We start from the raw sequence: 23,327 nt of genomic DNA, 5'->3' as shown, positions 1-23,327 counted from the left end.
GGATTTTGCATATTGTAGATTTAGACCAAATTCTTTGAGGTCAAATAAAAGTCAATGGATCAACAGGTCACACCAGTTTTCAAACTGACATGTTCATTGGGGCATACAGGCATCGTTTCAAAGACCAGCGTGCTTCAGACGTTCACACAAACTGCATACCACAATGTGAGCCTCCTCGCAGTATTATCATGTTCAAATATTGGCATTCTTCACGTCTTAATCTTCGGTGGGATTAACTTCGAATGCGACCTTTATCATTGACTGGGGGTAAAAGCCAAATGGCTCATGGCCATCAATTACTGGATGTTAGCCTTCCCACGTCGTGCGGGTCGTGGGATTATTTGACCACACGTTGGTCAGTGCAGGCTGGTGAACGCGGTGCGTTTAGACTTGGATTTTGCTGCATTGCCCTCTGCTGCCCACCACGTCTCCCTGCCGACTGTCATTCGTGTTATGCGTGATGGTTGCCCTGCTCAGCTTCCAATCTGACGAGATCGGGAGATGCCGGATGATTTGGTAATTGGCCTAGGTTTATTATATCATGCATACAACTGCATTACATGATAATGTACAGCATGTCACGTACGCAATTATGTCATAACATCTGTATACAATGCAGTGCGGTTGTATTTTTTTTTACTTAGGTCAATGACATTCGATTTAAGTGCATGGCTCATCATAAATACCAAAAGGACTTGGTTCTTTCTAGTCATAATGTTGTCCTTACTCTTCACTCGAACATGATAATTATGGTAAGATGATATATCGTGCAAGGAAGGTTCCACAATAATTGTATTGTTCGATTTTCAAAATATGATTATCGTTGATCATTTTTTCTTAAATATTTTGCTTGGTTGCCAATGATAGATTAATTAATGAAACTCAACAATTAAAGTTGTAAATAAGTAACTAATATCCATCAAAATATTGCTTTGCAAAATGTTTCGCAGAGGAATTTACGGCACGGATTCTGATTTTTTTTATTTCGTCAAATTATCACATCCTTGCATAACTGCCAGCATGTGCGTTGCTTCAGACGTTATAGATTACACATCGCAGATATATTATTGTGCATGGTGGCAATATGTTCAGGAGCTAAATTCCGATGTTGATGTCAGCAACTCACGAGAGAGCTTCAGAGGAGAGAGTTTGTGTAGTTTTGCTCTTCCTCCATTGAAGGAGTGCAGACTACAGTGGTTTACTATATGGTTCATAGTTTGGGTTGCATGGCCACAATCTCAGTAATGTAGCTTGGCTTTCATTTGACATTTATTAAGGAGATGTACAAATCGGCTTGTTGATGTTCTGATACGGTTTATGGTTACACCAGGGTCTTTGAGGAGGGACGTCAAATCTAGAAGCTGCGATGTTTAGATTTCAAGTGAGGCCTTTATGCGCGTTGTTCCATTCTGCTCGCCAGCGTTTTCCGGATCTAGGTGGGATTCTAGGATGCAATGATTGCAGGATACGTGGCAGGCTTATATGATGGAGTGGACTGCAATTGAAAAACATTCAAGTAAATTTTGATTTAAAGCTTTCGTGACTGCATGGATTCATCTTCCTGGTTCTTTCGGTAAAGTCACGTAGAAGGGAAATAATAAAATAATAAAAATAAAACATAATAAAATAAAATTATCGCGACGTTTCGGCCACAACACAAGCAGCCGTCTTCAGGTGAAGAAACAGAACTGTCGGGAAAACAGCGTTCATTGGAACGCTACTTGTGTTGTGGCCGAAACGTCGTGATCATTTTATTTTATTATGTTATATTTCTATTATTTTATTATTTCCCTTCTACGTGACTTTACCGAAAGTACAAAGAAGAAGAACATTCAAGTAGTGTAGGTCTAATGTGCAATTGTACCAGCAGAACACACCACAAAAATATTTAACGTGGGAAAAGTTGAGAAACTGTTAATCATCATGCCGTGACATTTTAGTATCGTGTCGTACAAAAAAAAAACTGTTCAATATGTACACACGTATGTACACACGTATGTACACACGTATGTACACACTGATATAATGTTATGCCCCTGGACTCAATGCCATGGTTCTTTCAAGTAAAAGTCACCACGTGGCACCTCCCTGCCGTTCCCTCCCACGGTTAATTAATATTCACGTGGGCGGGCATCATTGCTATGACAGCCAGCCAATGGGCATCGCATATTCACATGCGACCGCACCCCCTCCTACCCGCATATGGCTCTGTGGACGTGACCACATGCTGGGCTCTCATGGTGTGTGCGGGTGGAGGCGGAGGGGGGGTGGAGGCGGAGGGGGGGTGGTTATGATTCAGTGATTCCTCTGTATCGATTAACGTATGGAATCGCGCGTTCCAAAATCATAATGGGACGTCATCTATCCACCGCTGGATTTCAGGCCTCCTGATGCCAACAATCTATCGAGTTCTTCGCACGAGAGGTGATTACATTGCTCCGTCTCCACCGTAGATGTCGATGTGTAAAGAGGCGCGTTTTATGCCGCATTTGGCTACCACTCCGTAATGTATTGTTGAACTTCTTTCGCACCGTACGTAGCGAGGCGTGTAGAGAGTCTCGACCGCCGGCTGAATTCTATCGATGCGTCCCTTTCTCAAATCAACCTAGAGTCTCTTAACCACGGTGGCTAGGAGATGTTAACTACCTCGCCTGGTGTACAGGAGGTCGTGGGTTCGATCCAGATCCTGACGATGCCTGCTGCTGCTGTATATTTGGAGTTTGCATAAGTCTCTCACCCGTGGTCGCGTGGATTTTTCTCCTAGTTCCTTGAACATTTCGAATCAACACGTGTTTTAGAGGATTTGGTTGCTATACATTTTCCGCGTGAAAAGCCACTTCTTTGAGCTTTTCATCATTTGTGATGGACAGGTCGCTTCTGAAAAAAGAGCCATACAGCTCAGTGGCCCTTACACTGGTAATAAAACAAATGTTTGAGGTTTTATGGTTTTAACCCGCGTGTTGCTGTTCAAGTTCAAACCCGGTCCACTTCCTCCGGTCTGTTGCCATTCCAAATTTGGTGCACCCGTGCGCACTTTAAAGTTTGCGTTCCATTTTATTAAGTTGCCCCCTGCCCACCCCCCTAGTCACAGTCAAGACGCAATGAATTCACATTTTAATTCCGTTCAAGTATGCTGCACCAGCACGGTACGCGATATAATACAGCAGACGGCACAGCTTGCCGTAGTCCCGTATAACGAAGATCTGCCCGTACAGCCTTAACAGACTGTTGGGGCAAGTGCTGTTAGCCAGGGAGGGGTTGGCTGGGGGCGACCCTAGCACCAAGCTCGGCCACCTTTGTCTCCCCGGTGCTGATGCTTTCGCGTCGCACCAGGCGCTCAATAAAACGCCGAGCCGACCTCGGTAAGGTCACCAAAGGACAGGGTTCAGATAATCGTCACCGGTGCGCGATTAGTCGTGAACGCGAATCGAACTCGGGTCGCCGGGTTCGTAGCGCTAACCGCTCCACCACCGCATCCACGTACAGCAGCAACGCAGTAACCGTTTGGTACGCGGGACAGCACAAGTGTCGTTGCGTACACGGGACAGCACAAGTGCCGTTGAGTACACGGAACAGCACAAGTGCCGTTGAGTACACGGAACAGCACAAGTGCCGTTGAGTACACGGGACAGCACAAGTGCCGTTGAGTACACGGAACAGCACAAGTGCCTTTGAGTACACGGGACAGCACAAGTGCCGTTGCGTACGCGGGACAGCACAAGTGCCGTTTGGTACACGGGACAGCACAAGTGCCGTTTGGTACACGGGACAGCACAAGTGCCGTTGAGTACACGGGACAGCACAAGTGCCGTTTGGTACGCGGGACAGCACAGACGGATGAATCGGAGTCACGCCAAGAAACCAAATCGACGCGCAGGGGTGGACTCGTGGCTCCGACATGGTTTGCGAGCTCGCACGGTCCACCCTCGCAGCAGGAAGTCAGTAGGGGCGCAGGCTGAGAGCCCTGCGCAATGCCCCTGCACGACGCGTGGACTGTCAGCGTTGTGTTGGGGGTAGGAGATGGGGGAGGAGGGAATATGTAAGGATATAGTGGGGGGGGGGGGGTTAGGGAATGACAGGGGCCCTAGAAGTGGGGAGTCGTGGGAGGCTGGACTAGAGGGAAAGTCTTTGTTGTTGATGTTAGAGGGAGGAAAGGAATCGGATTGGACAGCTGGAGGACTAAAGGGAGGGGGCTAGGTTGGTTTAAAGTGGGATGACCGGGCACTTGGGGCTCACCATTGTGCTTGCCCGTGTCCACGTGGGACGCCGTGCTGTGTAGAAGGCCTCGTGCAAGGTGAATTGAGCTGGTGGGAGTGAGTGTGGGGGGGTGTTATTGGGAAGGGCTGCCTCGTCTGTCTGGATTGGGGGGGGGGGGTCTGTAGGGTGGGGGGAGGCGAGTTGGGGGTGGGAGAGGAGTGGGAATGTACAGGGCAGTAAAGGGGGGTACAAAGGGCAGGGCTGGGCAGCTAGGGCACGGTCAGGGAGGGGAAGGGGGTGTGGGGGGTGTGGGGGGTGTCAGCTGTAAAGTGAAGGGGCGAAGGTTGGGCAGTGGAGAGGCCTGGGCAGCTCGTGGTTGTGGAGGGCGGGGAGGGGGTCACTGTGGGATAGTTGGGGGACAGAGGAGGGGGAGGGCTGGGATATTGCCCGAGGGGAGTGGGGGGGGTCTCGGGGTGTTGGTGGGGGGTCTCGGGGTGTTGGTGGGGGTGTCTCTGGATGTGGGGGGGGGGTGTCTCTGGGTGTTGGTGGGGGTGTCTCTGGATGTGGGGAGGTGTCTCTGGGTGTTGGTGGGGGTGTCTCTGGATGTGGGGGGGTGTCTCTGGGTGTTGGTGTCTCTGGGTGTTGGTGGGGTGTCTCTGGGTGTGGGGGGGGGTGTCTCTGGGTGGGTGTTGGTGGGGGTGTCTCTGGGTGTGGGGGGGGGGTGTCTCTGGGTGGGTGTTGGTGGGGGTGTCTCTGGGTGGTGGTGGGGGTGTCTCTGGGTGGGTGTTGGTGGGGTGTCTCTGGGTGTGGGGGGGGTGTCTCTGGGTGGGTGTTGGTGGGGGTGTCTCTGGGTGTGGGGGGGGGTGTCTCTGGGTGGGTGTTGGTGGGGGTGTCTCTGGGTGGTGGTGGGGGTGTCTCTGGGTGGGTGTTGGTGGGGTGTCTCTGGGTGTGGGGGGGTGTCTCTGGGTGGGTGTTGGTGGGGGTGTCTCTGAGTGTGGGGGGGGGGGTGGTCTCGGGGTGTTGGTGGGGGTGTCTCTGGGTGTGGGGGGAGTGTCTCTGGGTGGGTGTTGGTTGGGGTGTCTCTGGGTAGTGGGGGGGGGGGTCTCGGGGTGTTGGTGGGGGTGTCTCCGGGTGGTGGGGGGGGTCTCGGGGTGTTGGTGGGGTGTCTCTGGGTGTTGGTGTCTCTGGGTGTGGGGGGTGTCTCGGGGTGTTGGTGGGGTGTCTCTGGGTGTTGGTGTCTCTGGGTGTGGGGGGTGTCTCGGGGTGTTGGTGGGGTGTCTCTGGGTGTGGGGGGGTGTCTCTGGGTGTGGGTGTTGGTGGGGGTGTCTCTGAGTGTGGGGGGGGGGTCTCGGGGTGGGTGTTGGTGGGGGTGTCTCGGGGTGTTGGTGGGGGTGTCTCTGAGTGTGGGGGGGGTCTCGGGGTGGGTGTTGGTGGGGGTGTCTCTGGGTGTTGGTGGGGGTGTCTCTGGGTGGGTGTTGGTGGGGGTGTCTCTGGGTGTTGGTGGGGGTGTCTCGGGGTGTGGGGGGGGGTCATTAAGCCATAAAGATCCACGCCCAGGCACCCGCCTGTTCTCGCCCCGCCGTAGGCGAACAGCGCTCCCTTCCTCCTCCTCTTCCTCCTTCTCGCGGCGGAACCAGAAAAAAACTACAAATTTGTTTACTCATTCCGCGTCGCGTGTTGCAGATAACGCCGCTTAAATGCAGACGACAAGATTGTTCAGGGCCACGGCCAGAGGTGCGCCTTCGTGCAGGCGTCTCCACGGGCTGCTGCTGTGCGGCACCACCACCGCCACCACCGCCTCGGGCCGCTGCCCTGCCGCTGCCCCTGCCGCTGCCGCCTTCGCCTCGGCGGTCGCCCGCCCGCCCCTGCGGCTGCGGCTCCCCGGGTGGGGCTCGCTCCGGTTCAGCAGCCACGCCGCTGCCGTGGGAGCCATGCCGCCCCCGGAGGGACTCATCTTTCGCCAGGCGAGTTGTGGCGATGGCTTTCAGTTCAATGTTGGTGGGCGTATCACGGTGTCTGTGTATCACGGTGTGTGTGTGTGTATCACGGTGTGTGTGTGTGTGTATCACGGTGTGTTTGTATCACGGTGTGTGTGTGTATCAGGCCAGGCCCGTCTGGCATTGGCCTGACACACACCGTGATACACACACACAGTGATACACACACACAGTGATACACACACACAGTGATACACACACACACACCGTGCTACACACACACCGTGCTACACACACACACACCGTGCTACACACACACACACCGTGATACACACACAAACCGTGATACACACACCGTGATACACACACCGTGATACACACACACAGTGATACACACACACACACAGTGATACACACACCCACACAGTGATACACACACATACACACCGTGATACACACACAAACCGTGATACACACACACACCGTGATACACACACACACCGTGCTACACACACACACACCGTGATACACACACACACACCGTGATACACACACACACACCGTGATACACACACACACCGTGATACACACACACCGTGATACACACACACAGTGATACACACACAGCGTGATACACACACACAGTGATACACACACACACACAGTGATACACACACAGTGATACACACACACACCGTGCTACACACACACAGTGATACACACACACACACACAGTGATACACACACACACACCGTGCTACACACACACCGTGATATACACACACACACCGTGCTACACACACACCGTGATACACACACACACACCGTGATACACACACACAGTGATACACACACACAGTGATACACACACACCGTGATACACACACACACACCGTGCTGCACACACACACACCGTGCTACTCACACACACACCGTGCTACTCACACACACACCGTGCTACACACACACACCGTGATACACACACACCGTGATACACACACACACCGTGATACACACACACACACAGTGATACACACACACCGTGATACACACACACCGTGATACACACACAAACCGTGATACACACACCGTGATACACACACACACACCGTGATACACACACACAGTGATACACACACACACAGTGATACACTCACACACAGTGCTACACACACACACACACACCGTGCTACACACACACACACCGTGCTACACACACACACCGTGATACATACACACACAGTGATACACACACACAGTGATACACACACACAGTGATACACACACACACCCCGTGCTACACACACACACCGTGCTACACACACACACACCGTGCTACACACACACACCGTGCTACACACACACACCGTGCTACACACACACACCGTGCTACACACACACACACCGTGCTACACACACACACCGTGCTACACACACACACCGTGCTACACACACACACCGTGCTACAAGCGTCACAAGCGTCGTGGTGACGTCACCGCCACTTAGTGGCGAATGGCGGTTTTTGTTGTGTGTGTCAGTGTGTGTCACGGTGTGTACGTGTCATGGTGTATGTGTGTGCGTGTCACGGTGTGTGTCACGGTGTGTATGTGTATCACGGTGTGTGTGTGTGTCACGGTGTGTGTGTCACAGTGTGTGTCACGGTGTGTATGTGTATCATGGTGTATGTGTGTGTCACGGTGTGTGTGTGTATCACGGTGTGTGTGTATTACGGTGTGTGTGTATCACGGTGTGTGTGTGTGTATCACGGTGTGTGTATCATGGTGTGTGTGTCTCTGTATGTGTGTGTCACGGTGTGTGTGTCACGGTGTGTGTATCATGGTGTGTGTGTATCATGGTGTGTGTGTCACGGTGTGTGTGTGTCACGGTGTGTGTGTGTCACGGTGTGTGTGTTTCACGGTGTGTGTGTGTTTCACGGTGTGTGTGTGTTTCACGGTGTGTGTGTCACGGTGTGTGTGTATCATGGTGTGTGTATCACTGTGTGTGTGTGCATCACGGTGTGTGTGTATCACTGTGTGTGTGTATCACTGTGTGTGTGTGTATCACTGTGTGTGTGTGTTTCACGGTGTGTGTGTGTTTCACGGTGTGTGTGTATCACTGTGTGTGTGTATGTGTATCACGGTGTGTGTGTCTCTGTATGTGTGTGTCACGGTGTGTGTATCACTGTGTGTGTGTTTCACGGTGTGTGTTTCACGGTGTGTGTGTTTGTTTCACGGTGTGTGTGTGTGACACTTCACCGGCGAGGGACACACCCATTGCACATTAGGGACTCGTATATCGCGAGGTGAGCTGGGTGATTTGTGAGCGAGTGTGCTTGTCATTCGTGTACGGATTTGAAGTGCACCTAGCCTGGCACGCGCGACAAGTGGGAGCCATGCCAGGAGTCACGCTCAACAGGTTGAGTACGTGTTACGGGGATGTGTCTGGGACGCACTTCGATTTTTTTTGTAGTGCACCTAGCCTGGCACGAGCGCTGTGAAATCCTGGAGAATATGTGTTGTGTGTGTGTGTGTGCGCGTGGCACACGTGGGACTCGGCGTGCACCTAGCCTGGCGCAGTGGGAAATAAAGCCAGCCCAACCTTCCACAAGGACTTGCCTTTTGACAGGTGATGAGTGGTCTATGTACATTGAGCGTTGAAAGTTGACTTAAGGTTCACCCAGTATGAACAAATACCGTGGCAACAGGGATTTTGTTGTTGCAGTTGTTACTGTGTATAGTTTCATTCGTGTTACATGTACATGCAGTACTGTACATGTGAAATTGTTCACCACGGGCTCTGCGCCCCACAGCAGATATTAGCACGATGATTCATCGTTTATCTTTCGTGTGGTTCACTTGGCAGAGTAGCAGCCCCCTCCCTCCCCCAGTTGTCAGATCTAGCAATGCGATGCTGGTATAGGTTGACTCAATCTTCATCATCTTCACTTGTGGATTTGTCAAAGTTAAAACAAGTACTTTGCTGAGACTGCACCACCAGCTTGGAAGTAAAAAGTGCGTGTTTAACTGTTGTAATCATTTGTTTAGAGGTGCCTTGTATAGTAATACACACGTATGTCACGTCTTCCAAGACGTCTAACCGGTGTGAAAGAGTAGGCCAAAATAGCCTCCGAGAGGGCTTCTCTCGAGCTCTCCCTCTAGCGGAGGTCCTTCTGCCGGCAGTGGCTTGAGCAGGTAATTGCGGGGCTGCACTTTGCACCTTTTTACGCATAGGTCATGGTGAACAGGTAACCTAGGAATGTTCGAAATTCCATTCACAATCGACAACACGTGTTGAACACTCTTCAAAACCTGTTTCAGCCAGGGCCACTGAATGACATGTTTGGCATTCTGTGTGTGGTTGTGCGTGCAGCGTGTGACAATTTAGGGTCCTCCTAGCCTATTGATGCCCTCAATTATTCACCAGAATAAATAGGCCATGAGTCTGCATACATTCATGAAAAAATTGTCTATGCAAATACAGTAAATGCAATGCGAGATTCGAAGTGGCATTACCCAGCTTGTACACATTGAATGCCTCACCGCTAAAAGTACAAACTTTTCTGTTTCATGTAATGTGGTATTCAGTTAAAACGTGTGTAGGTTGTCAATTGTTTATACTGTGGCCACATTCATTATTAACACTGTCATTACAGGGCAAAAAAAACAGGTGGCTGACGTTTTGGGCATTGGCCCTTCTTTATAGCAGAGAAATGGAGCAAAATTTACTGACTTAGAGATTGTACAGAACACTGCGTGGTTCCAAGAACCCTGGGACACTTTAACAGTTGACAGATCATCAATTTAAATTTAACGTTTAAGCAATTTACCACAACAGGAGCAAGCATCGAGTGGCAAAGACAGCTTTTTTCATTCAGATACTGTATATGTAAGCAAACTCTTATGAACTGTAATTTAATGCTATGCCATGTTAACAGAGAGCTGGTATTTTTAGACTTCAGTAGTTTTACATTAAATTGTCAAGAGGCGGAATGCCATTTACGCAATAATGTGCTTGATTGAAAATTGTACAAAGCCTTTTTGCACGTGTTCTTTGCAGTGGCCTGAAAAAAATGAAGTTTTACATCTTGACTTAAAGCTTTCGTGACTGCAGGAATTCACATTCTTTGGGTGTTTCGGTAAAGCCACGTAGATGTAAAAATAATTTTAAAAAATTTCACGATGTTTCGATCGCAACACAAGCAATCGAAACGTCGTGATATTTTTATTATTTTTACATCTTCAACGGGTGTAAAAACATTTTTTTTTTTACAATAGTTTTGGTGTTTTGAACAATACACCGAAACTAAACTGGACATAGATAGTTATCGGTAGCATTGAACATTGAGCATTCATTAAAAAAAACATGCCCGGTTTGGATGCTTTACAGGGACGACATGGGGTTATTGTGGCCTTTTACCTCTGGTTTATCGTCGTGTGGACAATTGGAAAACGTTGAGTCCAGCAGCCGGTGTTGTCAGCGCCAGTGTTTTTTTGTGCCGATGATGGTTCGCACGGACACATCGCCCCTTGCAGTGTGTGTGGATTGTTTGCCGACCTGTTTTAGAGTAAATATTTTACTAGGATATCATTTCGGGGTGAATCTTATCACTCGGTCCTTTTTTTGCCCCATCATGTCATTCCCAGGGCATTTGAGATGGAATTATTGTGTATGCCGATCAAAAGGAATTCTTGAAATTCCAAAACAAATCAGCTGATGGGGTCATTGATTCTCAAGTGTGTTGTTATCACAGTTTTGTGATTCTAAAGGGGTGTTAAACATGCAGAGATAGCAGTCATATTTTCAGTCGGGGTCTTGTACGTACTTTGGCAAAGCCTGACTTTATGGAGTCGGTTCATGATAGGACGTTTAGAAAATGTGTTCAATAATTTGTGAAGTCCTTGCACGATGATTATTGTTGTGGCACCCAAACCCATGCCCACCAAATGCACAAATTGGTCGGCAAACTTGACGTTGACATTTTTCAGTGACTTGTGGACACATTTTACCGTCATTTTATTGCATGCACACTATTACTTTATTTTTCTCGTTGGAATGCCCCGCTTTGACTCGCTTTGGTGTTTCAAGAAAAAAAATCTATCGTGCATGCTTTCCTCATCCTAACCCTAAATCATGACCAAATTGTTCACCGATTTTTGTTGTTGCTCATGTTTTACTTCAAACAAGGTCAAGAGGTCTAAGAATCTTGTCCGAAGTGTAACACAGTCGAAGTTTAACTCTAGCAATATATATTTGGCAACTTGGTACATGAGCAATGTGCCCACCTCTCTCCTCTCAGCACTCTCAACTCCAGCAAACTAGGCCTGTTGTCGAAGCTGCCAGTCAAGTTTCGCTCAGTGGGAGGTCGCTCTTTCTCTTCTGCTGTCTCTATAGTCTGCAATTCCCTTCCCCTTAGCTGTCGGTACTGTTGATAGTCTGCCCCACTTCAAGTCGAGGCTAAAGCCCATCTCCTGTCTATGACTGTATTGATTTCTTTATAAAACAAACAAAACACTTTTTTTCTACCGCGTCTTGAAATACGGTTACATTTAGACGCGATGATGAATCCAAGTTTTACTGCAGTGTGTTTTCACACTTCATTGCTGGCTTTTTAGGCTTTGTGGTTGGTAGAAATGTTCACAGTGATGTATTGCTCGCCGGGGTAAATTTAATCCACCACCACTTTCTTTTCCTCATCTTTTTCTGACGTCTTTGTTTTGAACCAATACACACATTTCGTATCTGAACGAAGAGGGGGCAAGAGAGAAGGCAAGAATTCCTTTCCAGAGGTGCACCTTGTTAGTGGTGTCACAGGCTCTACTTTCGTGCATGAAACTTTTCACCTTCATTATTAGCCTTGTGCTTACAAGATTGGCGCTGCCACCAAATGGAGTAATGAGTTGATTGCAACTTGTCCTTGGCCTGCTGTAACACAGCATCTGTACACCCCTTACAGCGTAGCAAACCTGTCTTCCCCTTATCAGTACCTACCTTTTCACAGACCAATTCGGACTTTATTATTATTATAGATCTCAAAGTTCATCCTACAAAGTCCCATCACAAGGGAGAAACACAAACAAATAGAGAAAAAACATGTTTTGCCCGTATTGAAACGGCTGTACGCCGTATGGACCCGAGCTAAATTTCCCTGTAGAAGATTACGGGTAAACCGTATGGGTTGTTGACACGGTGTGTTATAGAGACAGACTCCTCTGAACTAGCTCGTTCAGAGAAGTCTGTTCAGAATTTGTGTGTTTTTCTTGGTTTACGTTTCCGTGTGGAGGACGCAGATAGAACCTGTTATCTGAATGGACCGTGAGTGTGCAGATGCTATCCATGCGGGCGAGATTTTTCCAAGTCTGCATGTGTGGCTGCTTTGCTTGCGTGTGAATGAACAATGTTGACGTCACGTGGTTGCAACTGACGAAACTTAACGCAGTGATGCAGGGGTTCACTTTCAAACACGTTGAGTGCAATTTGTGCTCACTCATGCCGTGTCAGGGTGTTAAAATCCAGCCCACAGTCGGTCTCGGATGGTTCTCAAGGGTCAGCCTATATGACAGGCGGCCTTACTGTTAATGCATTTTGCACGCTATCGAAGAGTGCAGTATCTGCTGGCTCTCATTGTATGTAAGATTTTTCAAAGTGGCTTTTTGTTTGTTAAGATTTGCGAACGCTCTTTGGTATTTGTTTGGAGTGATGGCTTAGGCCACATGACAGTGCATTAATTGTGTTAATAATAGGGTTTTTTTTACCCTTTTCTGGCAACAAAACTGACACCGTTTTACAAGGAATCATGTTTGCATTAACCACAATACCTGCGGTCAGAATGCAAAGAAAAAACAGCTCTGATAATGTATGCACTCTTTGGTTTATTCGGTAAAGTCACGTATAAATAAGAAATAATAAAATAACATAATAGCGTACGACGTATAAGGTCTGTATCTTTGTGTCTGTCTTTGTGTTGTCTTGTGTTGTCTTTGTGTTGTCTCTGCTTGTGTATCTGCCTTTCTGTCTTGGCTTTGATTTGTGTCTCTGTGCTGTCTCTGCCTGTGTGTGGGCCTTGGTGCTTCCGAGTGTTTGCTGCCGTGCCCCACTTTGCTCCATGCATACCTCATGCTAATTTGTCCCATTGTCTCTCAGCCTTACCTTCTCTGCCTATTTAAGGCGACTTCACTGTGTACTTGTCCCCTGTGCTGGTTCGCTCTACTTGAATGTCTATGTGTGTGTATACGGTCTGTATTTTAAATTTCATACTTAACTTGCAATTTAGCAATCTTTGAAATAGCTTAATCAACTGGACTATGCGTTAATTGTGTTTTGACCGACAGTCTGTGTTGCTTTATATGGTTTCCAAATTTTGCTAAACCCTGTCTGTTGGATATACTTGTCTCTCTGTGCCCCCTGTTGTGTCTGTGTTAGTTCCCCCTACTTGGGTGTCTGTATATACATACGGGGTTATGTGTTTCCCCTCTTTCATAAATTTAGCTCTTCTGTACCTGATGATGGCTGCTTGTGTTGCAACCGAAACGTCGTACGCTATTATGTTATTTTATTATTTCTTATTTATACGTGACTTTACCGAAAAAATCAGAGTAATTCCTGCAGTCATGAAAGCTTCGAACCAAGTCTTGAATGTATGCACTGTCCTTGAAATTGATATGGTCCACACCAGAGACAGCTTTTCTTAGAGCCCAGTCTCACATGGTGTTGGACCAGATGACGCCAAAAGGCACACGATATTAATTGTGTTGTTAAAATACTATACAAATCCATTGTTTCGTGTATAGCCTCCGTCATGGTCTTGATAACTTCAGAATAATATAACAATAATTATAAAGTGAATCCACGACTGGATGAAGACCTCCTCACAAAGTGTCAGTTGTGGGGATTGATCGACCATACTTCACCACTGTGGTCAATGCAGGTTAGTTAAGGCGGGTGGGGAGCCAGGACCGGTTCAAATACATATACAGTTAACAATATAACAGTACAGCACTCTACATTATCACACGCCGCTCACCGGATTTTCGTAGAGCAGTACGCTAACCACTGTGCTACTGCCTTTTGCAGGTGATGTTGGGTTAACATTTATATTTACGCGATGTAACCCAAAACAAACCCCTTAAGCATTATATAAATGTGTTGTTTATTTACGTGTGTGTGCGTGCGTGCGTTTTTTGCGCGTGCTCCGTCCACCCACAGCTGTTTGAGCACGTGAGCTCCACGTACACCTACCTGCTGGCGGACGCGGACAGCCGCGAGGCCGTGCTGATCGACCCCGTGCTGGAGACCGTCGACAGAGACCTGCGCATCATCAACGAGATCGGAGTGAAGCTGGTGTACGCCGGTACGGCCACACGTGCACGTGCACACCACGGCGCACGCACCCGCCCTCCCCCGCATGGCGTCTCGAGGTGCGGTTGCACTGTAGACAAACGAAAACTTGAGCCTCGCAGCAACAAAGCCCCCTCTGGGTTCGAGTCCCGACTCGGGTGCCCTTTCTCTGTGGAGTTTGTATGATCTCCCCCTGTTCCGCATGGGATTTTGTCCGGGTTCCATTATTAGCTGCTTCTCGCTCGTCACGCCGGTGGCTGATTACTTTAAGAAACAAATGCGGCACACAATTGTCATCCTTACCCATACTATGTAAGTAAACGATCATGTTTTATTGCCCAAGTCGCATGCTTTACAATTTGTATTTTTGTTTTCTTTGGGGCATCCCCTTCCCTCCATTACCCTGGAATATTGAGAGTTGGCTGTCCATGTTTCCTTCGCTTTATGCGGTAGTAGATGTGTTCGAAGAAAAGGGGCACAGAAAGCGAAACCACACGAGACAGCTGCCTGCCGAGTCTACATGCAGCAAACACGATGCCGTCCCACGTGCGACCGCATAGCTGCATAGGGGTGAATTCAAACCACCTACAATGAATTTTTGGGTAGAAATAGGGTCAGCCGCATATACGCGAAATTGCACAGACCCGAACCCGCATCAAGCGAGGGGAAAACCTGTATGAGGTTGATAGCGATGCATTGATTCGTCGGTTAAAAACGGATTCCTATGCTCGCGGTACGTTAATTGTGCGTGTCGGTAAAACTGTCTTCCTCTCGTCACGTGGCACACTTATAGCGCCGTTAGAACATAGTTCTGAGAAAAACAGCGAGGAAAACAGGAAATGGAGAATAAAAAAATGTATCTTCCTGGTTGACGGTGTGTGCGTGCATGCATGTGTGTGCTCGGCAGTAGTGCAGTGGTTAGCGCACCGCACTATGAATCCGGCGGCATGAGTTCGATTCCCACTCACGGCCAACACCGATGACGATTATTTGAACTGGTCCTGGGCCTCCCCTAGGTCGACTCAGCCTTAAATGACTACCTGTTGTGGTGTGTAAGCATCGCTTCTAGGGAGACGAACCGGTCTGGCGTGGCGCTGGCCAACCCACCCCATCGTGTGTCCTTCCGGCCTTCATAGGTGCTCTCTTAGCAGCACTTGTGTCCCTACAGTTTGTTAATGCTATACGGGGGGTGGGGGGGTCTTTGTCCTTTGTGTGTTCGGCTCCATTCAGCAAACACTCACTGCCACGCGGACCATGTGACCGGCACGGGGATGCTCAAGAAGAAGCTGTCCGGCTGCAAGAGCATCATCTCCGGCCAGAGCGGAGCGATCGCCGACATTCACATCAAGGAGGGCGACACCATCAAGTTTGGGAAGTTTGTACGTATGCTGTGTGTGCAAGTCCGTGTGTTGCCGCTTGTGGCGGCGCTTCATTTAAGCGAAAATTCTAATTTGCTCAGCGATGTTTAGGTTTTATTTTTCTTCCCGTCAATTTCTACAAAAAGACATTTAAATTTTACGACAGAATGCGTTCATAAATGCCTCCCAGGCTGCTACGTTGTCTATCGGTGCCTTGTGTCATTGTTTTCAGTGTCAAAAAAGCTTACGTGAGTGTTTTCTCTGTTACTTTCTAAATTGCCACAAGGTGTCACAAAGGCATGATGCTGATGCATAGATATACTGCATATTGAATGCCTATTTCCGTATGAAATGCCCGTTTGTCTATCTGCATTACCCACAAATGTGTATGCAGCACCCACATCTATTTAAAATATATTTTTTATTTTGATTCTGTGTTATTGACGTCACGTGATGAGACAACGTTTCCGTTCAGATCTCTCGCCTCGCAGTGCAACCCTTGCATGTTGGATAGTGGCCCACGGAAGTGGATATCACAGATCTACCTCTGAGATCCCTTCCAGTGACCTCTGTGCCACGCAGTCGAGGACAGCGCTCTCCCACCCATTCTGCCACTGAGATGTTCGTGTTCATCATATGCCAGTGGGACCGATAATTCTCAGTTGGAGTTCTGCCAAATTAAGTACAGCACCAAACCTAATGTGATGGCTAACAGCGATACAAACGTTTGACTGCTTTAGTTGACGAGACTAACGAGAGTGACCACACGAAATCAACAGACTTAAGACTTGACTGAAATCCTATAGGCTGTCGTTGATTAGACTGAGACTTTAAATACAGTAAAACCTTGGATTGCGAGCATAATTCGTTCCGGAAACGTGTTTGTAATCCCATGCACTCGTACATCAGTTGTGATCACGTGACGCTCGGCAGACAAAGCGTACACGTACTACTACTCGTATTGCAAGACCTCGCTCGTTTATCAAATTAATATTTATTTAAAAAATTTGCTCGTCTTGCAAAACACTCGCAGACCAAGGTTTTACTGTAAATACAAAATCTGGCTAGATTAGCACTGCTAAGAACCGCGCTACCAGCGTTTGATTCCTGGCCGCTGCTGGCACGAGTGCCAAGTGGCCATCTGTACCAGTTCTGGGCACCGTCCCCTTCCCCCAACCCGCATGGACCGGTGTGGTTGAAGACTCTCGACTAAAATCCCACGGGCTTTCGTTGAATGAAGACGCAAGGCTACGACTTAGAATAAAATGACGACTGTCTGCCCGCCCAGACACTGGAGGTGCGTTCGACCCCAGGACACACGGACGGCTGTCTCACCTACGTGCTGTCGGATCACAGCATGGCATTCACGGGGGATGCCTTGCTCATCCGGGGCTGCGGGCGCACGGACTTCCAACAAGGTGAGCTGCCGTGTGCCGCACTTGCCCCTTGAGCAGTGGCTTTCACTTCCCAATTTCTTGGGGGACTGTGTTCAGTTTGTATTTTCTCATCCGCCTATCTATAGATAGATGATGAGAGGTGGTAATGGTGAGTTTTTTAAGGGGAAATTTCATATCTTGTTTTTGATGATGAAATCGTTTAGCGTGTCCGACGCCACATGACACGCAACTTTTGTACGTCATTTCCTCTGATGTCATACTTCGGATTAATCTGAAATTGATTTTTTTGCCTTGTATAAAATTTCATATCTCAGCCCAATTTTGAGATTTTTCATATTCGTATGATAATCGTCCACACATCCATTCTATATGTAGTAGCGTAACGATCCATCAATTATTGTATTCTGAAGCTCGAGTTTCATGCATCAAATCGCACATATTGGTGTGTAGTGATGTTTACTAACACAGAGACACATTAATTTATTACATGATATAAATGATCGGAACATCTGAAATTCAAAGTCGTCACATACCAAACCAGTGCGCAATTTATAAGTGTATTGAATCTGATATCATTCGAAAACGTCGACATCAATCCCATGACGCGTTCATCACACCACCGAGGGCAGGTCCCTGGCATGAACTCGGGCAGTATGTGCGCTACGTTCATTGTGTACGAATCATCCTGTGCCGTTGCAGGCGACGCCACGAAGCTGTACCAGTCCGTGCACGAGAAGATCCTCTCTCTGCCTGGAGACTGCGCCCTCTACCCGGCCCACGACTACACGGGTACACAGCCCTTTAGCACCACACAGTTGTAAAGAAGGTGGGGGATATCTTCATGTAACCCCCCCACGTGGTCCCTACCTGGGTGGGGCAGTGAGCCCAATTTCCCCGGCTTCATTTGGCCCTGGCGTGCCGAAATCGGGGGTTGCTGTTCGCGGAGTTTCTGTCCCCCCCCCCCCCCACCCCGTGTTTGGCGTTTTGTAGCCGGCTCGCGTTGAGTTGCAATGAAAAAAAAGTGGGGGGGGGGGGGGGGGGCGGAGGGGTGACGCTGTCACTATTAAATAAACTCTAAGCAATGTTGAACAAACTCTCAATAACCGTTAAACGTGGATTAGAATGAGTAGTGACGTAGTCTTGTGGTGTCTGTTGTGCATTCTGCTCGACCTCTCGCACCGCCCCCTTAGCCCGTGTAAAGGAGGAAAGGCTGTGACGCCATAAATGTTGTACCAACACATTCTGAATTTACATCATTAGACCTCCTTTGCCAGTACCAAAATATAATAATAGGGTTTTTCCTCTTTTTTTCTGGCAACAAAACTTAAACCTTTTTTTTACAAGGATTCATGTCTGCATTAACCACAATACCTGCAGTCAAAATGCAAACAAAGAACATACTATGATAATAAATGCATTGTCCTTGAAACTGATTGGTCCACACCAAGGGACGGCTTTCTTATAGGCAGAAAAAAGGGAGAAACCCCTATTATTACATTCTGAATTGGCTAAGAATTTCGGGCGGAACTGAACCTTCGGCATAGGCGAAGGGGGCTTAACCTCCCTCCGGCCCCCCTGATGATGCTTTGGGTAGAGGACTTTCACGCGACATGAAACCGATGCCTGCACAAACAAACAACAACATTAGTTGACATAAAAGTAGAAGTTGTATTCGTTAACAGCTGTGCCACAGCAATTCAACATAGTAGAAACTGAAATGAGTTCTGTAAATGTGTTTTAAACTTTCTAATTATACATGGCTTCATAAGATGCTTTCACTAATTCACAAATGTGCAATAATTTTTTAACATCCTGTGAGGATCTTACATTTTAGGTGACACTAAGCCTGGAATTTTTACACATTATGGCAAGAAAGGTTCGACTTTTGGTTTTGTAGAGGTTGCTTAAACTATAATTAGCCTCTTCCAGCCTTAACATCGTTTATGAGTCTCAACACTTTATAACAGTTTGGTAACTACCTTTGCAAACAAGCAGATCGCTTACAGCCAGCGCGCCGATGTTTCAACTTATTCGTCACTTTTGACGATGCACCGATAGAGCGATGAATCTGAAAACAAAGACCGATGAACGACCGCGCCACGCACACACACGCACACAATCCACACATACGGCATCTTGATCGACCTGCCCTTCCCTTTTTTGCTGCCCTCCCCAAAAGGTCAGACAATGAGCACCGTGGCAGAGGAGAAGAAGTTTAACCCTCGCTTCACCAAGCCGCTGCCCCAGTTCGTGGAACTCATGAACAACCTGAACCTGCCCAAGCCCAAGCAGATCGGTAAGGCCAGCTCCCCGCTGTCGCGTCTATTTATTTTTTTACAAATCACAGTTGCCCCCACGATGTCTTGCCACTCTTGAATCTTTCTACGCGTCGCCTTCTCGCCCCCTCGACGCTCTAAATCTTTGCTGTCTCTCTCTCTCTGTTCCTCCTCCTGCTCCTTGTGATCGATCCACGCTGTCGCTCTCTCTTCTCGTCCCCCTTCGCTGGAACAAACCTCCCCCTCCACATTAAGCAGTCGCCTTCGCTCGCTGATTTCTGCTCCTCACTCAACTCGCTCATTGTTTCCTTGCTCACCCCACGACCCCCCCCCCCCCTTTAATCTCCCGCTCATAACCACCACCGCTACTGCTCCCTCTTCATATTCTCATGATGTGGCTATCACTCATTCCTCATTCATTCAATCCGTTCATCATCATTTACTGTCATCAATTTCGCTTTCACCGAATTCACGCATCACAGATTCGCCGATTGCTTCCTCTCATCTATTTTATTCACCTCATCTCCGCCATTGCATTCATATGCACCGTTCTTAATTCTCTGTAAAGTGCCTTGGTTAAGGCGCTCTGTAAATTACGTTAAGATAAGATAAGCGCCACAGGCCCAAGGGCCCAAATTTCCCAGCGGCCAGCAAAAAAAACTGCTGTGTGTACGCTGAACTTCGTTAGCACCCTACATCGCCAACCGGGGGTAGGACAACAACTGGTATTGAAAGGCTACGCTGTAAGCAGCTGAGGGCAGTGCAGGAAAAAAATCCGTTGTTGTACCCTACTACGCTCCCACATCTTTCCTCTCCACACTCACCAACCCACACCGACCAGCATGGTGAAGTGTGGTCAAATCATTCCTGTGACCCACGCAGAAGTGGATCGATAAAAAGGGCTGTTAATCAGAGGAAACCAGCGTGCGTGCAGAAACGCCTGCACTCAATTCCACTTTTACCGGTAGCCTTCAGCAACCTACTTGCTGCACTGTCTCCTAAAAATGCCCTGCGTTTGTATTTTAGGACCGCTGTTTCCTTTTGGCTGCATCTCTAAATGTGTGTGTGCGGTTAGCGTGCCGCGCTTCGAACCTGGCAGTCCGTGTTCGATTCCCTCTCGCGGCCAACATCAGTGATGATTATCTGAACCAGTCCTGGGTCTCCCCTAGCTCGACTCGGCCTCAAATCAGTAACTGGTGCGGTGCGTAAACATCGTCGCTCAGAAGGGAAAGGCGGCCAGGCGTGGTGCCGGCCACCAACCCCCTCGTGTGCCGTTCCGGCCTTCATAGGTGCTCGCTAACAACGCTTGCCTCAACAGTCTCTTAAGACTATACGGGGGGAGCTTTGTCTGTGTGTGTCCCATTAACTCTTCCTCCAAGTTGCCAGATTACTTGTGGCCACCGCCACAGCACCCGACTTTAAAACCCGACACTGAGGTTTCTTTTTCCTGTCTTCCACAGACCGTGCAGTTCCTGCAAACCTCTTGTGCGGTATCCAGGACTGAGGCCGCCACAGTGGCTGCTGCACGGATGGAACTTGGTTACGGACAAAGGGCGCACTGGATCCGTTTGTGGTTTGGCAATCGCGAGATGTCCCGTGAAAGCTCCAGTCCGCTTCCGAGTCTGCGAGTTTGATTGTGTGTGCCTTCTGGGTTGGAGTTTTGTCGGTGTGGCAATTGGGTAATAATGATGGCTTTAGTAGTCAAGACTTGGGTGTAAGTGATTTTTTATATCCCATGGAGCTCTTCAGCGTGGGCAGGATTACAGTATCGTGTAAAGAGGGTGACCGCGAGAATTTAAAAATTCACCCCTATGTAGGAAATGGCGCATTCCATAAAGGCTTTGGCTTAATTACTTTATATGTGCGCACTCCACAGCTCAGCGGAGCGAGGCCTCCAGGGAGCGCTTAATTTCTCACTCGATATTTCTTAAAACGCTCCTCGGCAGCCTTGGCAGTCGCGATCATCGGCATAAGGCACGAACCACCACCACCACGGGAGTACACAATGTATTCTCGGCGCAGCGTTACGGCCGCAAGGTCAATCCACCGCCGCTGTTTTGACTTGTGGGGAAGTGTCAATCAAAGAGGACTTTTGAAAAGCCAACGCAGTTTGTGAAGTTCCTAAAGTTGTCGAGTAAATATTGCCAGATTTACGGTGCATCAACGTGTGCAGCAGCATTGTTGTGTGCATTGCCGAGGAGTGTGCCATTTCCAACTGGAGCGGGGGGGGGGCAGCACTGGTCGGTTTATGGAAATGAAAGACGGGAGAGGGTTCTCTCCGATGTCATCTGCGTTTCCCATGAAGCCTCCGAGAGCTGTCCTTAAAATTGTTACAGCATTTTTTTTGTTTCTCTAAGGGGACGATGTTTGGTTTCGGATTCAAGGGGCGACGTGAACGAAATTCAACGTACGCATTTGCGTGCCCCCCCCCCCCCCGACTGATGATTGTTGTTATCCCAATTGTGTGAGCTGATTGGTCGGTTTGGCGTTAAAGCTCCCGTGTAAGGACTGTTATTCTATGAAATATCGTGTGTGCCTCAAGCCAAATTCCCAGCTCTCCTCACTGAATGTTGCATATCCTAAGTTAATTGTAAATAATTTTTTTATCGGGAATATAAAGGAAATTATACAGTTGAGGTTTAAGCTATAGATTATATTGTATGGGTGACAGGTAGCATTCTACCTTATAGGATTACAGCCTTAAACTAGCTCATCTATTATACTTTTCTGATTCCTTTGGTTCGGTTTAAAATACATGTGTGTGTGTGTTTTGTTACAGCAGTAGCTACATTTTGAGTTGGTTCAGAACACCCCGATACATGGTACACTCCATATCAACTGGGGCTAATGGTTGACACTCGTGGCTCAAGTCGTGCCGCCATGGAGTATACCATCTTTTGTAGGGGTTGCAACACACACCATTCTTACTTGAATACTGAGCTACTCCTCTTGTTTGCAGTTGATAAAAATAATTTGGGGAAATCTTCACGTGACCTGTTTTAATAAAGCAAACGATTATTTCCATCATAGGAAGCTAACGTTAATAACATAAGTTTATGTTGCATGTGTGCCTGATAATTTTAATGAATAAACGTCAGAAGAAAATGTTAGTGGTTGTGTGCTTTATGGAAGTGGCTTTGGGTGTGCGGTGACAGTGAGCATTCTTCGCAATTTAGAGCGGTTTCAAGGGGATGCAAAGAGAGCAATCGCCAACCCAAGACCCTGAGTTGTGGTATTTTATTATACAGGATGGAGAGTAATCGACTTACGAACACAATTCGTTCCTGTGGCCCGTTCGTAAGTCGAATGGTTCGTACATCGGAACATAATGTACCGTATTTAAATGCCTGTATGGGCAGTGTTTTTAAATGTGTTACTGTTCAACAAACAAGGACAGCATTGTTCAACTCATAAATAAGAAATGTAAATTTGCATTTAACAGTGTAAAAACAAATACTGCCGAACAAAATAGTTAACTTGGTTCAGTTTGCGAGTTTGCGTTTTAAGTCAATGTTAAACAATTCTTTTATATGGAAGCTGGTTCATAAGTGCGGGTGTTCGTAAGTCGAGGGCTGTCTGTATTTGGAATATTTTTTATAATTGAGAAAAAAATTTTATGTCGGACTCTATATAAAAAATATTTACGTATTTGGATGCCCCCTCTCCCATCTGCTGCTCCACACCACTTTGGGAATACCCGAAGTGTCGAGATCCACCCCTGGGGCCCACAGGAACACGATACCATGAAACTACTTGGGTGATTCTGCCCATTTCCGAGATTTGACTTGCGACCACAACGTTCTGCACTTCTTCCTTTCGTCGCCGGAC

General features: G+C 48.0%; 1 protein-coding gene across 3 annotated transcripts; it reads left to right on the top strand.

Annotated features, from left to right (window-relative positions):
• The first annotated feature begins 2,328 nt into the window (after positions 1-2,328).
• ETHE1 (ETHE1 persulfide dioxygenase) lies at positions 2,329-22,604 on the top strand. 3 transcript variants are annotated; one of them, XM_076071247.1, is made up of 8 exons: positions 2,329-2,424; positions 5,881-6,161; positions 14,337-14,481; positions 15,699-15,847; positions 17,115-17,244; positions 17,923-18,012; positions 19,403-19,519; positions 20,960-22,604. In XM_076071247.1, the coding sequence occupies exons 2-8, from the start codon at positions 5,895-5,897 to the stop codon at positions 21,001-21,003; spliced, it is 942 nt and encodes a 313-aa protein (XP_075927362.1). In that variant the 5' UTR covers positions 2,329-2,424; positions 5,881-5,894; the 3' UTR covers positions 21,004-22,604. The 3 variants fall into 3 exon arrangements, with proteins under 3 accessions (XP_075927362.1, XP_032820367.1, XP_032820366.1); XM_032964476.2 differs by lacking the exon at positions 2,329-2,424 and adding an exon at positions 4,148-4,294; XM_032964475.2 differs by lacking the exon at positions 2,329-2,424 and having other exon boundaries at positions 5,746-6,161.
• The last annotated feature ends 723 nt before the right edge of the window (positions 22,605-23,327 follow it).

This window comes from Petromyzon marinus, chromosome 32, assembly GCF_048934315.1.
Source record: "Petromyzon marinus isolate PM22_M1 ecotype Great Lakes invasive population chromosome 32, UKy_Petmar_22M1.pri1.0, whole genome shotgun sequence".
NCBI classification, from domain to species: Eukaryota; Metazoa; Chordata; class Hyperoartia; order Petromyzontiformes; family Petromyzontidae; genus Petromyzon; species Petromyzon marinus.
The sequence above is the reverse complement of the archived record's forward strand: the minus strand, read 5'-3'. Positions and strand labels throughout refer to the sequence as shown.

Excerpts from the sequence above, each read along its gene's own strand:
- ETHE1 (XM_076071247.1), top strand. The coding sequence starts at position 5,895 with ATGCAGACGACAAGATTGTTCAGGGCCACGGCCAGAGGTGCGCCTTCG. Across the intron at positions 14,482-15,698 it reads AGTGAAGCTGGTGTACGCCG|CAAACACTCACTGCCACGCG; the intron begins GTACGGCCACAC and ends GGCTCCATTCAG. Across the intron at positions 19,520-20,959 it reads GCCCAAGCCCAAGCAGATCG|ACCGTGCAGTTCCTGCAAAC; the intron begins GTAAGGCCAGCT and ends TGTCTTCCACAG.